Source organism: Emys orbicularis, chromosome 3 (genome assembly GCF_028017835.1).
Source record: "Emys orbicularis isolate rEmyOrb1 chromosome 3, rEmyOrb1.hap1, whole genome shotgun sequence".
Lineage (NCBI taxonomy): Eukaryota > Metazoa > Chordata > Testudines > Emydidae > Emys > Emys orbicularis.
The window spans coordinates 133,865,663-133,881,402 of record NC_088685.1 but is presented as its reverse complement, the minus strand read 5'-3'; the positions used below and the strand labels follow the sequence as shown (position 1 = coordinate 133,881,402).

General features: G+C 44.5%; 1 protein-coding gene across 2 annotated transcripts in view; it reads left to right on the top strand.

Annotated features, from left to right (window-relative positions):
* Nucleotides 1-1,581: 1,581 nt before the first annotated feature.
* RAB4A (RAB4A, member RAS oncogene family) overlaps nucleotides 1,582-15,740 on the top strand; it is a 40,324-nt gene continuing 26,165 nt past the window's right edge. For both annotated transcript variants that reach the window (XM_065400784.1, XM_065400785.1), the window contains exons 1-2: nucleotides 1,582-1,802; nucleotides 15,046-15,126. In XM_065400784.1, coding sequence (XP_065256856.1) covers nucleotides 1,772-1,802; nucleotides 15,046-15,126 — 112 coding nt within the window. In that variant the 5' untranslated portion in view covers nucleotides 1,582-1,771. The remainder of the gene's footprint in view (nucleotides 1,803-15,045; nucleotides 15,127-15,740) is intronic.

Below are 15,740 nucleotides of genomic sequence, written 5' to 3'. Positions count from 1 at the left end.
CCCTGCCCCAACTCCACCCCTTCCTCCAAGCATCCATCTCTGCCCTGCCAAGGGTGACCGTATTTTCCAAAGGGAAAATGGGACATCCCTAGTCACTCACCCGAGCACCCTCCCCCCCGCAAGGCTGTTGCCGGTCGCTGGAACCCTGACAGCCCCTCGCATGCTGGAACGCTGCGTATCCCCCAGCCCGCCTCCCCCCGAGTGGGACTGCAATCTCCGTTCGCCTCCTCTCCCCACCCCCGCACGTTCCTCTGCACCACACCACACTTTTTTGACAAAAGTGGGCATTTGTCCCATTTGCTCTTGCCAACTGACCAAGTCAGCAAGAGCAAATGGGACAAATGCCAACTTGTGCCAAAAAAGTCAGGACAGACGGAACAGGACTTAAAAAAGGGGACTGTCCTGGCCAAAATGGGATGTATGGTCACCCTAGCCCTGCCTCTTCCTGCCCCCACTCTGCCCCAGGCCTTGCCCTCACTCCACCCCTTCCCCCAATCCTCCACCCCCTTACACCTCTGCTCCGCCCATTCTCGCCCAGTTCTGCCCCCTCCCCCGAGCGTGTCCCATCCCTGCTCCTCCTGCATGCTATGGAACAGCTGATCTGTGGTGGGCAGGAGGCGCTGGGAGGGAGGGGGAGCAGTTGATCAGTGGAGCCGTCGACAGGCACAAGGCACTGGGGGGGAGCTTGGCTGCAGATGGGTGCTAAGCACCTGCTAATTTTTTTCCATGGGTACTCCAGGGCTGGAGTAGGTGCCTATGAGACCATAGCTATTACTACTATTACTTGGCTTTATATTGATACCTCTTCCCTCATTTCCAAGAGACTGATTATTAAGGATCAAGAACTCACAAATCTAACTAACTATTTACAAAAATCATCACGATCCCCTCCGCGTGGGGGCCATGTTGAATATAAGGCCTTTCAGGTCAGCAGCTCTATTAATCAAACAACCACCAAGAAACTCATTTTAAGTGTGTGTCACAGGAAGACACAAGCACCCAAGGGTGGGTTGCTTCCACTAGAATCAAATCACCGGCAGCCCTCGGGCTACTGGTAGCCAGCCTGGCCTTAGGCCGGGTAAAGAGGCACAGCTAGCCCCGATGCCCCCGCGTTACCTCAGGGCCCACGAGCCACCCGCCCCAGCCATCCCACTCCTGCTTACCCCGCTGGCGGCCCAGGCCAGCGCACGAGAAGCTGCGCTGCGGACGGAAGGGTCCCACCTATCGCGCACCAGGGGCTGGTGAAGTGACACCACCCACCTGACCCTCCTCACGTGCCTCCCATACAGTTACCGGCCCTGCACCAGCCGCACCCCGCCCCTCCCTCGCGCCCTCAGTCACCTGCCCGCGTAAGGGCAGCCACGCCCACATCACCTGCTCGGCTCGCCCCGTGTCTCCTCCCAACGGCTCCGCGGCTACTTCTAAAGCCGCGCACGTGCGCTTTGTTTTGGTGAGCGCCGTTGGGGGTGGGGAGGAGGGCGGAGAAGAGCAGACAGTGCGCATGTGTGGAGGAGAGACCACGCCCCAAGAGGTTGGGGGTGAAGAGCTGCGTGCGCACGCATGCGTAGAAGTGGCAGTGCGTGCCCGTTCCAAGCCAGTTGCTGCTGCTGCTGAGGAAGCTTCTCGGGTTGGGGGGTTTGTAGCGGCGGCCGCTGTTGGGACTCGCCCCGCCCCCCCCCGCCCTTTGTACCTGGCGGCCTGAGGCGCCCCCAGCCCCTCGCTCAGCACCAGCCGAAGGCGCGGGAGGAGGTGGAGGCGCGACGCTTCCAAAATGTCGCAGACAGCCATGTCCGAGACCTACGGTAAGAGCCGGGCCGGGGCCAGCGGGGCGCGGCGCTGGCCGGCGGAGCTCTGCGCTTGCGGGGCGTGCGGGTCTCCCTTTCCGATCCCCCGGGCGTGAGGGGTCCCGGAGGGTTCGTTCCCCCGCTCCCTGCTCTCCCGGGCGGGGTCCGGGCCCCCTTGCGGCCGGCCCGCGGGCGCTGCGCCTGCCCTGTGTGGCGGTTCGGCCCGGCAGGGGGTTGGGGACGCTCAGCTCCCCGGGGGGCAGGGGCAGGGCGTGTCAGCGGCTGCGGGACGGGTCTGAGAGCGCTGATGGTTATGCGGTAACGCGTGTGGCTCAGGGGCCATCGACTCCCCGGCCCCAGCGTGTGGGATGCAGCAGGAGCAGCTTCCTCTCCGGGCGCAGCGCTGCGCGGTGGCCTCGGTGCATTATCATCCCGGGAGTGCGGGGTGAGATTTGCATCCTTCTGAATTACCAAGAGTTGGCCACAGCTGGTGACAGAACAGGAAATTTGATGAACCCATCGCCTCACTCAGTTTGGCAGATCCTTTGAGGTCCTGGACTGCAGCAGGTTTTTGGTGCCTATCCTTCAGCCAGACCTTTTTTTCTTACATTTGTCAAACAAACAACATACATTACTTGTGTTTTCAGCTTCCTGGATTTCACCATGGTCCTTCCCTTGGCTGCTCAGTACAAGCAGCCTAAAATTAGAATGCCTGGTTTAATATGGTTTTTCACTGTTAAGAACTGGTCAGTTATTTGACTTGGTGGTGAAATTCAGGCCTTGAATCTTAAGTAGACACTTAATACTGTTGTATTTTAAATGGGTTCAGAAGGAACATCAGGGATCCATTATTTTAGCAGGAGGTGATTGTTACTTTTATGGCAATGCTCAGAGGTTCTAATTAGGATTAGAGTCGTCTTGTGCTAGGATCATGTCTTTCTATAAGTTTGTACGGAACCTATCTCCAAAAAGCTTAAAATCAAAGATAAAATATGTAAGTATAGCAAACCATAGGAGGGAATGGGGAAAGAGGACAAGAGAACAGTGATATCTTGTCTATGTAAGCACATGTTACAGGGCAAAGTTAAGGCAATCATGGAGCCTGTGCACAGCATGGGCATCTTGTTGCCGCTTGGTCTGGCTCGCCACTGTAGCTGAGGGTGTTAGGGCTCTCCTCCTGTCCTAGAAAGGGGAAAGCGCAGTTCATAGTTGTCCTGTTAAGTTGAGGATGCCTTCAATACATCATTGTAAGGGTAAATACAATTCACGTTTACTTGAGATTCCTTCCACTGCATTGGACTTGCCTGTGCTTGACTGCTGGGATTGCAGTGGAGTCTCAAACAGGTCCTGGCTCATGGCATAGCTGGATGCACTAGTTGTATGTCCTCCAATCCTTCTCCTCGACCTCATTGTTCACACCAGGGGCCTCTGGCTTGGTCTCCTCAGACATTTCTATGGGGGCATTCAGGGTAGTGGTGGGGTCTCTGCCAAATATGGCATGCCGCTCTTTGTAAAAACAGCAGGTGCGGGGTTTGGCACTAGATTGATTGATTGGCCTTCTGATATGCCTGAAGCAGTTGCTGCTGCTGGTTCCTGTCATACCCCTTCTCCTACAAACCTCCTCATCCCCCTCCCCCCCCATGCAATCTGATTGTAGATGTCTCTGTTTCTGTGTGCTTGCACAGCCTCTTCTCCTCACAGGCCCAGTAGGTCCAGTATTTAATGTCTTCTCCAAGCTGGAGTGCATCTGTAGTGTGTAGCCAGCATGATCAGCTGGGCAGTTGCACACACGCGCACACACACACACACACGTGGAAAGCTGCTAAGTGTGCTCACCAAGCTGAACAATCAGGAAAAGGCATTTCAAATATTCGTGGGACTTTAAAAGGTAGGAGGGCCTTCTGGTCTTTGTGACCTGTGGGCAGTGGAGTTCACAATAGTGACCAGAATGGTCAGTGTCAGGTGTTATGTGACAGCTGCTGGAGGACAGTGATGATTGATATAAATAACATGTCTACACTTGCTCTGCATTGACCTCAGTACATTGACTATGGCTCAACACCAGCTGGGGATGGTGAGGTGTCTATCTAATGATCCCAAACTGGTACCTATGCTTTGAGGCTTCAAAAGTTCTGTTCCCCGTCTAGCTGTCAAAACCTTCAGATTCTCCTTGACCTCTTGAAACGAAAGTTGTGCATTGTTGGTACAAAGGTCTGACACAGAAAAATGAAAATATGGGGGATAGCATATAATCTGAGTTTTCTATCAAAATAGCACAAAGATTACTGTACGGACTATATTTTTGTGTATTATCAAAAAATCAGTTTTTTAATTTTAAATGAAGCTGCTGTAGAATTTAGTTTTACCAGTGCCACAAAAAAGAGTGCCTTTCTGCAGATTTTTAGATCTAGCTTAACATGACATACGCAAGGCCTTGGTTAGAGTCTGATATTGCTTAGGTTGAGATCTTTGTTGTTATGATGCATTTTGATTGGACATAAGAAGTATGCTGCAGGCAGTCCCATGTATGATGCTGCTGGATTTACTCTTGCAAAGAGCCAGATCCATCGAAAGTGCCCATGGGCTGCGGGAAGCAGCACGGGCTGAGGGATGTGCTGGCCGCCGCTTCCCGCCGCCCCCATTGGCCTGGAGAGGCGAACCGCAGCCACTGGGAGCCACAATCAGCCGAACCTGCGGACGGGGCAGGTAAGCGGACGGGGCAGGTAAACAAACCAGCCCGCCCTGCCAGGGTGCTTACCTGCCGATCCCTGCTCTACAAAATACCCACATTGATTTAACCAGGATGTCCCATGGTATCTGGAAACATTCAGGACTAGTCTCCACTACAAAGGCTTTGCCAAAACAGTTGTGCTGGTAAAGCTTTATTGACAGACTCCTTTAGTGGAGAGTAATACCAGCAAAAAAAATCTTGTTGGTATAGCTAATCCAACTCCCCGAATGACGTAAGGTACGCTAGCAAAGGAGTTATTTTGTCATATAGTGGCATCTGCATGGTCCATTTGACCGACAGATGTGATTTCTCTCTTTCTCCCCCCCTTCCCCCCCCCGGTCTGACTGACATAGCTTGCCAACACAACTTTGCCATTTAGAAGTGATCCCACATTTTTCAGTTTGGTTCTTGGACTCTACCTACTGCAAATAAAAATTTATATTGAGATGTTCTCCTCTTCCTCCAATTAACTTTGCTGCTGATAGAATTTTGGAAAATGGAAGGTAGCTGTTTTGCTAAGGAGGTGGTGTTAGCTCTTCTCACAAAATCAGAGCAGTTCCAGTAACTTTGATGATTCACATGTAGGTAACAGATTCAGTACAACTTGAAATAATCTAAAGACCATCTTAGGAAACAGTCTGTTTATAGTAATATCCAGTGTATTGCTGAGATTGATTATGCAGTGTTGCTTCTTCCACTAGGTGAAAATGTATGGACCCTACCAAGAGATGCTTGAATTTGCAGTAATAGACTGGAACATTGTAATTTGCAGGTGATCTGCTGTTAAAAATGTCTTAATGGTATCAAGAATATAGTATTCTGTGACTCTCATATCATATGAAATTGTTCCTAATACCATTTTTACAGAAACAATGATTTTTGTTTCAAAAAATCTGGATGCAAACAGCTAAAGCAAGATAATTTATTTCTTAATCAAGGGTATGTCTACACTTACCTCCGGGTCCGACGGCAGGCAATCGATGTTCTGGGATCGATTTATCGCGTCTTGTCTAGACGCGATAAATCGATCCCGGAAGTGCTCGCCGTCGACGCCGGTAGTCCAGCTCAGCGAGAGGAGTACGCGGCATCGACGGGGGAGCCTGCCTGCAGCGTCTGGACCCGCGGTAAGTTCGGACTAAGGTACTTCGAATTCAGCTACATTATTAACGTAGCTGAATTTGCGTACCTTAGTCCGAAGTGGGGGGGTAGTGTGGACCAGGCCCAAGTTTCTGTTTTGGCACTAGATTGAAAACTTGCCCTGAGCTTAACCATGAATACATTTTCAGTGTGAGTGGAGGTTTTCAAGAGCACTTAAGGGAGTTAGTTGCCCAACTTCCACTGAAAATAAATGGGAGTTGGATACCTCACTCCCTCAAGTGCTTTGCAAATCCCACCCTGTTTACCAACAGAATTTTAGATAGGCAAACAAAAAGCTGGATGCTGTGGTGAGTCAAAGATTTGAAGGAGGGGGGTTGGAGGTCATCCCCCAGCAAATTGTAAAATACTTGGTGCAATTTTCTGCATTTCAGAAGATTTTAGACAAAAGTTTTAGGCACTATATAAATAAAAGCCAAATGAGCAGTGGGGGAGGGGAGCCTATCTGTTCTTAATTTGGAGTTCTGGTGTAACTTGCCGGTGACAAATAAAATGCCAACAAAGGTGCATCAGAAATCCTGTGTTCTAAAAGATGGGGATTTTTGCATGTGATAACACTAGCATTGTCACTGTTTGGTGGGTTCTTTTTGTTTTAAAAACAGAAGATTATCACTGTCTCCATAGACATTAGCCTTTTATGTCCGTTGCCTGACCCCAGTCCTTTCATCCTACACATATATACATTCAATAAAAATGTTTGATTCTACATCATATTTTGCTTTTCAACTTTTTATTACATAAGTAAAACAAATGTCACACTTCAGTCTTTTGATGTCTTTTTCTACTCACTGTAGGCCTTGCTGGAGCCCTAGGCACAACTAATAGTGTGAACCAGAGTAGGCCTGACCTTGGCAGAAACACAACAAAATAGGTATTTGTTAATGCCAAGAAAGCATGTACATGATGTAAGAGGATGGCACAAAAACACACATTAACTACGTACACACTCCTAAGAGATGGTACAAGAACACACAGACTCTTCATAAAGATAAGGAGGAGATGACAGAATAATGATGTTTTGTTCCAACTGTAGCAACAGGCCTGAGTACCGGAAACTTTTCCATTGCAGAAACACAGAAGTGAATGGGCAGGGTAGTGGAGTAAGGGGCAGCACATAACTGCGCTACTCAGAGTAGGTAGGGGACCCAACTGTGATCAGGTGACAACTTGGTCCCTTTTTTCCTCTTGTTTTGGGGTGAAGTAAGCAGCATTAGGAAAAGGGCTGGCTCAGCTTTCTCCCCCATAGTGCTAACTCAGCTGTGTTGGCCAACCCATTGTGGGGGTGGAACCAACGTGCTGGTGATGCAGGTAGTCTGTGCAGGGGAGGAACAGGGTTCCTTATAAAAACAACGAGGAGTCCTTGTGGCACCTCAGAGACTAACAAATTTATTTGGGCATAAGCTTTCATGGGCTAGAACCCACTTCATTGGATGCAGTCTTTATTCAGGCCTAATCTGATGGTATCCAGTTTGCAAATTAAATGAAGTTCTGCAGCTTCACGTTAGAGTCTGTTTTTGAAGTTTTTGTTGTTGTTGAAGAATTGCCACTTTGAGGTCTGTTATTGAATGACCAGAGAAATTGAAGTGTTCTGCTACTGGTTTTTGAATGTTATGATTCCTGATGTCAGATTTGTGTCTATTTATTCTTTTGCATAGAGACTGTCCGGTTTGGCCAAAGTACATGGCAGAGGGGCATTGCTAGCACATGATGGCATATATCACATTGGTAGATGTATAGGTGAACGAACCCTGGATGGTGTGGCTGATGTGGTTAGATCCTATGATGGTGTCCCTTGAATAGATATGTGGACAGAGTTGGCACCGGGGTTTGTAGAAGAGTTTGGTTCCTTGGGTAGTGTTTTTGTTGTGTGGTGTGTAGTTGCTGGTGAGTATTTGCTTCAGGATGGGGGGCTGTCTGTAGGCGAGGACTGGCCTGTCTCCCAAGGTCTGTGAGAGTGAGGGATCATCCTTCAAGTTAGGTTATAGTTCCTTGATGGTGTGCTGAGAGGTTTTAGTTGGGGGCTGTAGGTGACGGCTAGTGACGTTCTGTTACTTTCTTTTTTGGGCCTGTCTTGTAGTAGGTGACTGGGTACCCTTCTGGCTCTGTCAATCTGTTTGTTCTCTTCACTTCACCAGGTGGGTATTGCAGTTTTAAGAACGCTTGATAGAGATTCTGTAGGTATTTCTCTGTCTGAGGGATCAGAGCAAATGAGGTTGTATCTTAGAGCTTGGCTGTAGACAATGGATCGTGTGATGTGGTCTGGATGAAAGCTGGAGGCTACCTTACCATGTGCACAGAGCTGAGACAACAATGGAGCCCATGCTGGCTAGTTTTGAGACTAGCGATGGTATTTCTTGTCATCTGAAACTCTCTGTGGTGCATTGCATATAGTTACTTTTCTCCTGAAGATTTGTTTTTAAACCATCTTTTCCATATTATGAGGATCTTAACTACAGCCAAAGATTAACATTTCTAAACTTTTTTTTTTTTTTAGCGGTAGCAGCAAGTTTTTGTGTAATGTGAGAGTAACATTCTTCTTTCAGCTGCACTGTCCAGAAAGAATGATAGAATTTAAGACAGAAGCTCCTCTAGGATGATAGCCGAATGGAATGTTGGAACTAAGGCTTCTGTGTCAGTTGTGAAGAAAGAGAAAAACCACAACATGAAGTGACTTACAAAGTGCTTTTGCTTCCAATTCTGCTCTGGGAAGAGATGACTGAAAAGACATTCAGGCAATTCAGCAGCAGTAGAAGCACTAGATGTGAATTGCTTTCAGTGCCTAACACTACAGGGAGTGAGCATATAGAAATCAGTTTTGTTCTTCACTGAGTTTGAATAAAGACTAGTGTATGCTAAAAGTACAGCTGGGCCAAGGGGACCAGTTACAACACATTTTCATGTTGGTAGGGTAGACAGGACTAAAATCATGTTTATGTACCATGTTAAAGCTTTGGCTGTGTCAGTGCAGTTCAAGGACAGTTCAAAACAGTTAAATCCTGTCTAGATTACAGAATGTAATGGAGTCGTAACTGTCTTCTGACACGATTGTAACTGGAATGTAGCATGGATCTTTGAGAGGAGTTTGCCAAAACAGCCGAGTGAAAAGTACTCACTCTTTTTTACCTGTTGCATAATGTATGAACAAAGGGCATGTGGTGAAATTAAAAGCCTGTACACTTTGTGTAAAAAAATATTTCCATTTAACAATGTGTTGTCAACTTGTGGAACTCATCCAAAAGACTGTTTATAGGCACATTTTTACGCCCAGATATGCTCCTAGTGTATACTCTGAAACATCTCTGTTCGTCACTGACAACGTTTCTGTGTTTTTGTTAGCTCTTTCCATCTTACAGTAAGTACTATGTGGAAATAAGATAGATTCTATTCTGGTGTTCTCAACATAATATAGTTAAGTTCTAATAGCAAAATCTTCAATAAAGAGATGAGTATATACCTCAATTTACATCTTAACTGCATTGTTGCAGCTCATTTGAATCAGTGTTTGCTAGCCTAGCAGTTTTTATTTAAAAAAAAAAAATTGTAAACTGAGTAAACTTGCTCTGGCGTCGACTGTTTAGATGACAAAGTTTGAGGCATGGACTGTCTCTTATTGTGATTATACTGCACAATGGGACCCTAGTCCTAATTTGGGCCTCTCAGTGCTAGTATGATACAAATAATAGAGACAAACCTGGAATCCCAAAATGCCATTTTCACTTTTCGGAGTAGAATTTGAAAGGATACCATCATCTTCAAACTTTCAGACATTTTTTTTTAAGTACAACTGTTAGAGTAATTGTAGAGGTTATTTGTAACTGAAAGAGGCTAAAAAGGAAAATTTCTTCAATAATTTTTCAGTTTACTCTGCATTTGATAGCACTTAATGTATATAGTCAGTTTCACTATGTCTGATGTGGCTTTCACAAAATGTGGTGGTGGTGGGGATTTAAAAAGAGAGATTTTGTAGTTTTTAAAAAAAAAAATCCTAACAAGGAGCCTTAGCTAGATGTTGTTATACCTGAGACTACCTGATTTCAAATTGGGTTTAAAGTTGCTGATATACTATGAATCTGGGATACTGTACATTGAAGCAAACTGGTCACAATGAAGATATAATGTTCCTTTGAAAAGCTTGAGTTCATTCTCAAGTGGAGAAAAACCTGAATTTAAAAACTTTGTCAGATATCCACAAAGCTGTCAGCTGATGCCATTTTGGGACACTGGGTTTTTATGATATATACCACAGTTTGACACAGGCAGTAGTCTTGAAGGCTTTCCGGGTGGCCCAGAGAATGAAACCTTCTGTAAAGCATGCATTTTGGGAATCCAGAAATTGGGAAACGAACTGTAGGCAGAATAAAGGCGCTGGAGAACCAGTGATATACATTGTTTGAAGCCCTACCTTTCAGTCCACTGGGGAAGATGCTATCCAGAATGCCCATCAACTAGAACAAAAAATCTTCCCAGGTAACTGTTTCTTGTCAAGGAAGCATGAATAGCTGGGTGGAGGAGTGAAGGTTAACTGGGAGAAGAATTTCGGAACAGAATGTAGTGAGGAAGAGTGGTCCTATACCTGTGAGCAACTCAAACATCTCAAATTAGCAGAAAATATAATGCTTTGATACAGTGTTTCCCAAACTTGGGACGCCGCTTGTGTAGGGAAAGCTCCTGGCGGGCTGGGCCTGTTTGTTTACCTGCCGCGTCCACAGGTCCGGCCGATCGCGGCTCCCACTGGTCGTGGTTCGCTGCTCCAGGCCAAAGGGGGCTGCTGGAAGCAGCGTGGGCCGAGGGACATACTGGCCACCGCCAGGGGCTTTCCCTACACAAGCGGCGTCCCAAGTTTGAGAAACACTGCTTTGATGGTGTTAGAATTCTATGTGTGGCCACCAAAAAGGCAAAACACAACCATAAGAGTAAAACAGTGACAGTGTACGCTGTCACTGTAGAGATGAATACATTCTGGAGGAAAGTTTTATGGACGTAGGAGGGTTGGGTGCATCCGAGCAGCAGTCTTCTGTTCTGTCTTCCCATTTACTGTTCAACAGCAGGATTTTATAAACACTGAAATTTATTTGTGGTGGTTTTGCTATTCCTATAAGATGCTTAATGATGCACTGTAACAAAGAATAATTCCCATCGTGACGGGTTAGGTCACAGAGACCCCCTTGGGACTGTCACCTGATGAACTGAAACCACCTCTGAGCCGGTTTCCTTTGCCAGCTTGGGACTCCAGAACCTGTCTTGTTGAGCCAGACACACTAGCCTGCTGCAACACAGACCCAGGGTCTGAACCACACCCCCAAAGCTGCAGACTTAACTGAAAACAGCTCAGCAAGTATTCCTGTATCCAAAACCCAGCTCCCAATGGGATCCAAACCTCAAATAAATCTGTTTTACTCTGTATAAAGCTTATATAGGGTAAACTCCTAAATTGTCTGCCCTCTATAACTCTGAGAGAGAGATGCACAACTGTTTGCTCCCCCCAGGTATTAATCACTTACTCTGGGTTAATTAATCGATAACATTGATTTACCAAGCAAAATAAAACAAAACATGCAAGTCTAAGCCCAGTACATTAAGAAACTGAATACAGGTAAATCTCACCCTCAGATGTTCCAATAAGATTCTTTCACAGACTAGACTCCTTCCTAGTCTGGGCCCAATCCTTTCCCCTGCTACAGACCTTTGTTAGTTCCAGCAGGCATCTTAGGGGAAAAGCAGGGGATTTCACATGATTGGGACCCGTTTTGTTCTGTTCCACCCCCTTTTATATCTTTGGCACAAGGTGGGAATTTTTTGTCTCTGTGGGTCCACACCCCTCCTTCTAAATGGAAAAGCACCAGGTTTAAGATGGATTCCAGTATCATATGACCTGGTCACATGTCCTGTGAGACCTCATTCTTCATTACGCACCTCACCTACATAGGAAGGCTTGCAGGTGAACAGAGCCATTTACAGCCAATTCTCCTAGTCAGTGGGAGCCATCAAGATTCTAAACCACCATTAATTGCCCACACTTTGCATAATTACAATAGGACCTCAGAGTCAACTTCATATTTCTAATTTTACATACAAGAATGATATATACATACAAATAGGATGAACACACTCAATAGATTATAAGCTTTGTAATGATACCTTAGACGAGACCTTTTGCATAAAGCATATTCCAGTTACATTATATTCACATTCCAAGCATATTTTCATAAAGCGTATGGAGTGCAGTGTCACACCCATCTGAAACAGAATGGACTAATGATTTGAATGCATGCATGCTCCTGGAGAGAAATAACCTATAAATGAAGGTCTCACCCTGGACTTCTGATGAAGTATGGTTTTCATGCTTTGACATATTAGCCGTGGCCTGATTTTTCAAAGTTAATACTTATGTAACCCATTTGACCAGTGAACACTGACTGCTTGATGGAATTAATCTTCACTTTCTGGTGGAATCCCAGCCTTCATACTTCAATTTCATGCTTATTTTGTGTTCTCTGGAAGCTAGCTGTATTTAAAGAAGAAAACTAATAAAGATGATTAAAAGAAAACTGAGACTGCTTGGAACAAAATAGGTCTTGTAAAATTTTGTAACTTTCAGGGTGGATTGATTAAAACTCAGGGATTTAAATCATGATTTAAATTGGCAAGCAGGAAACCTTGATTTATAATTGATTTTAATCTTTTTTTGTATTTAGTTATTTTCCTAAAAAGAGATTAATTCTCATTGATTGGTAACAATTAAAACATAGCCTTTACACTAAACTTTCTGCTTTTTTGCTAATCAGAAGAATGCACTATATCTATACACATTTAAGCAATTGTATAGCTTAATTTACTTATTTAATTTATTCAGATTCTTAATTTTTTACTTCTGAAGAAAATGGCAAATGCATTTCTTATTTACTAGGTGATTAATTTTTACTTGTGATTTGTGTTGAGCTCTATTTGGATGGAAATTAAAATGCACAAAAACAATTTTAAAAGTGTATGTTAGTTAAACTACCTTAAATGTGCTGTATACTTTTCTATGTATCAAAACGTGAATTTAACGCTAACTGATTAATCAAAGTGAATATTACCTGTAGTTAGTGAGTTGGACTAATTTTTTCTTGTTACTTTGTCCTTCAAGATTTTTGAACTAGTAGATCTCTTTTCACACCTAGTTTTTATTCATAGATTGGAAGAGAAAATCAAGCTTTTTCAATTTCTAATCTGTTTCTTACCTTTGAAATAACTAGTCATAGAACTGAACAGTTGAATAAACTGAAATGACAAAAATACTGTCTCGGTACTCAGGGCCGGCTCCAGGCACCAGGCAACCAAGCTGGTGCTTGGGGCGGCACCTGGAGGGAGGGGCGCCGCGCTCGGGCCGCCGGGGAGAGCGGGGCCACAGCCGGGCTCGCCGCCCTCTCGCCGCCCTGCCCCCGCCGGGGCTCGCCACCCTGCCCCCGGCGCTCTGGCCGCCGGGGGGGAGAGCCGAGCCCCCGCCGGGGCTCGCCGCCCTCCTGCCAGGGCTCCGGTCGCCCTCCCCTCTGGCGCCCTCCCCCCCGGCCACCGGGGGGAGAGCGGAGCCCCCGCCGGGGCTCGCCGCCACCCCCCCCGGGGGGGGGGGCGGCGGCTTTTTTGCCTGGGGCGGCAAAAAAGCCAGAGCCAGCCCTGTCGGTACTTGCAGAAGAGGCTACTGGTCTTAACACAGGTTGTCACAATTTAGGCTTACTTTTTAAAAAGTAAGCCTAGTTTGAATTAATATATTTTTTAATTGAATTTATCCACCCTGAACTAACATACCAAATTTAATCTTTATTGCCATGTATTGGGAAATTTAAGTCTGATATTGATATGAGAAAATTTATTAAATGGTTGAAAAAATCTTTCCTTTCCTTGTCATAAGCAAACAGTGGAAGTAGTCCCATAAGGGAAGGGTGAAGCAGATGTGGGCAGAGCACAAATACTGAACATATAAATGAGCCAGTGGACACAAACATAAAGAATTATTCAGCAAACTCCTATTTCTGAATCACTTTTCATGGCACTGAAGTGCCAGAAGTGGCTTAATTCATAAGGGAGATGTGAAGGCAGTGATCCTGGAATATAAAACTTTTTTTTAAGCCCACACACACACACTTGTTTCAGATATAGAAAATATTACAGCAGAATATGGAGTTAGGTAATTAATAAACATACTTTTAATTTTGTTCTCATTAATCTAAGCAGAACAGTGCAACTCAAGAGTTTTGCACATGGCTTGATGATACAATTCATAACCACACTAACTATCTGCAGAACATCAAGCTGTGGCTAAAGGGTGACAAGAGTTTCTGGAGGTGGTAGTGCCCAGTAATATGTTTTTTTCGTTTGGTTGGTTTTTTTTTTAAAGTGAAGTATGTGTTTAAAAACTTAAGTTTTTCTTAATTTATCTTTGTAGTAGGTGTTATAATACTAAAAATCTTATTTATTCCTTACAAATTGGCTTACGTATCTTACTTGACTCCAACAGTTTATTGATTTGTAATATGCTTATGCCACAGTGTTTCTTGAACTCTAACTACTTCGTGTATCAGAATATCTTGAATGGTGTTTTGATTTTGTTCAGCATCATGGTGAATTTCTTGTTAGTTCTTGATACTACAAATAGCAATGCTTCATTTTCTCTTGACTGTCTTAAGATTGACTTTTTCTCTGTTCTCTTGATGTAAGAACTGTTACGTGAAGCAGATCAGTTTTCATGTGTTTAAAATAAATCAACTCTTGGGTTCTTAACAGCCAAGAGGCATGGAAATGTTATTACTTCTAAGTAATATTACTTCTAAGTAATATCACTTCTACATTTTTATGGTAGGAATCAATTCCTAGGACTTTCAGTATATGACTTTCATTTTGACTTTACAGAAACATCCTCGCGTATAAGAACTGTGTTGTAATGTCTGAGCAACTTGAAATGACTTTTAAATAGTGTTTTTAGGGCTCTCGTGAGAAGTGGGGATACTGTGGAAAAACAAGAATATACTCTTTTGGAATACTAAAAGACCACCTATCTTACTATGCCTTTGTATTTTCCTTTAAATTGCCCTTTTAATCCAACTTCTCTGCTTTTTAATTATCTATACCTATAGCTCCGTAAACATAGTGCTTTTTATTTTATTTATTTTTTTTAAACCCTTTATTGCTACCTTATTCCTTACCTTTATGGCCATTTTCCTATGTTTCCTATCTATTCCTCCTCTTTAGAATAACAGCTAGTGTCAGGTGGCTGACTGAAGAAGTGTTTTCTCCTTACATTACTTGGTCTGCTGACAAGGCAAAAAACAGACACTAAAACAGAAGTAAATGTCTCATAGTTGGCTCTTAGGTCTCTTTTTTGTTTTCATTCTTCAGATTTCCTCTTTAAATTCTTGGTTATTGGAAATGCTGGAACTGGCAAGTCCTGTTTACTTCATCAGTTTATTGAGAAGAAATGTAAGTATTTATATCTGGGCATAGTGACTGACATGTCTGTTTCACTGTACAGTAGTTTTAAAGCTCTGTCCACACTGGCATCCGTTTTTTGCTAGCCACAACATTGTTTAAAAGTATTTTGTACTAGCAACACTTCTTTAACCAGTGTAGACAGGGATTTTGTCTGGGGACTGTGTTCAGAACCATGTTCTAAAACTGTTGTAGATTGCAGAGGAAGGTGATCTATACTATGATGCTCATTAGTAATTCTTGTCCCCACTGTCCAAGTAAACCATACTAGGGCATGCTAGTAGAGTGTTTTAAGCAAAGTAAGCTAGCATGTTTCTGATGCCAGAGTGGACTGGGCCAACACTTGTTAGAGTACACCTCTATCTGTTTTGTACTTGTTTATATTTGATGGCAAAAACCTGCTTTAATACAGAGTTAATGTTGCTTGGTGGCATGTCATTCCTTTGCAGAACACTGAGTTGATCAAAACTAAGACTTCAGCAAATGCAGAGTTAAGGTTGCCCATACAACCTTAACTCTTCTCTCTTTCAGCAATGCTCCCATACACCCCCTTAACACACCTACCTTTACTCTGCCAACTCCACAGTTGCTGAGCTCTTCACTTC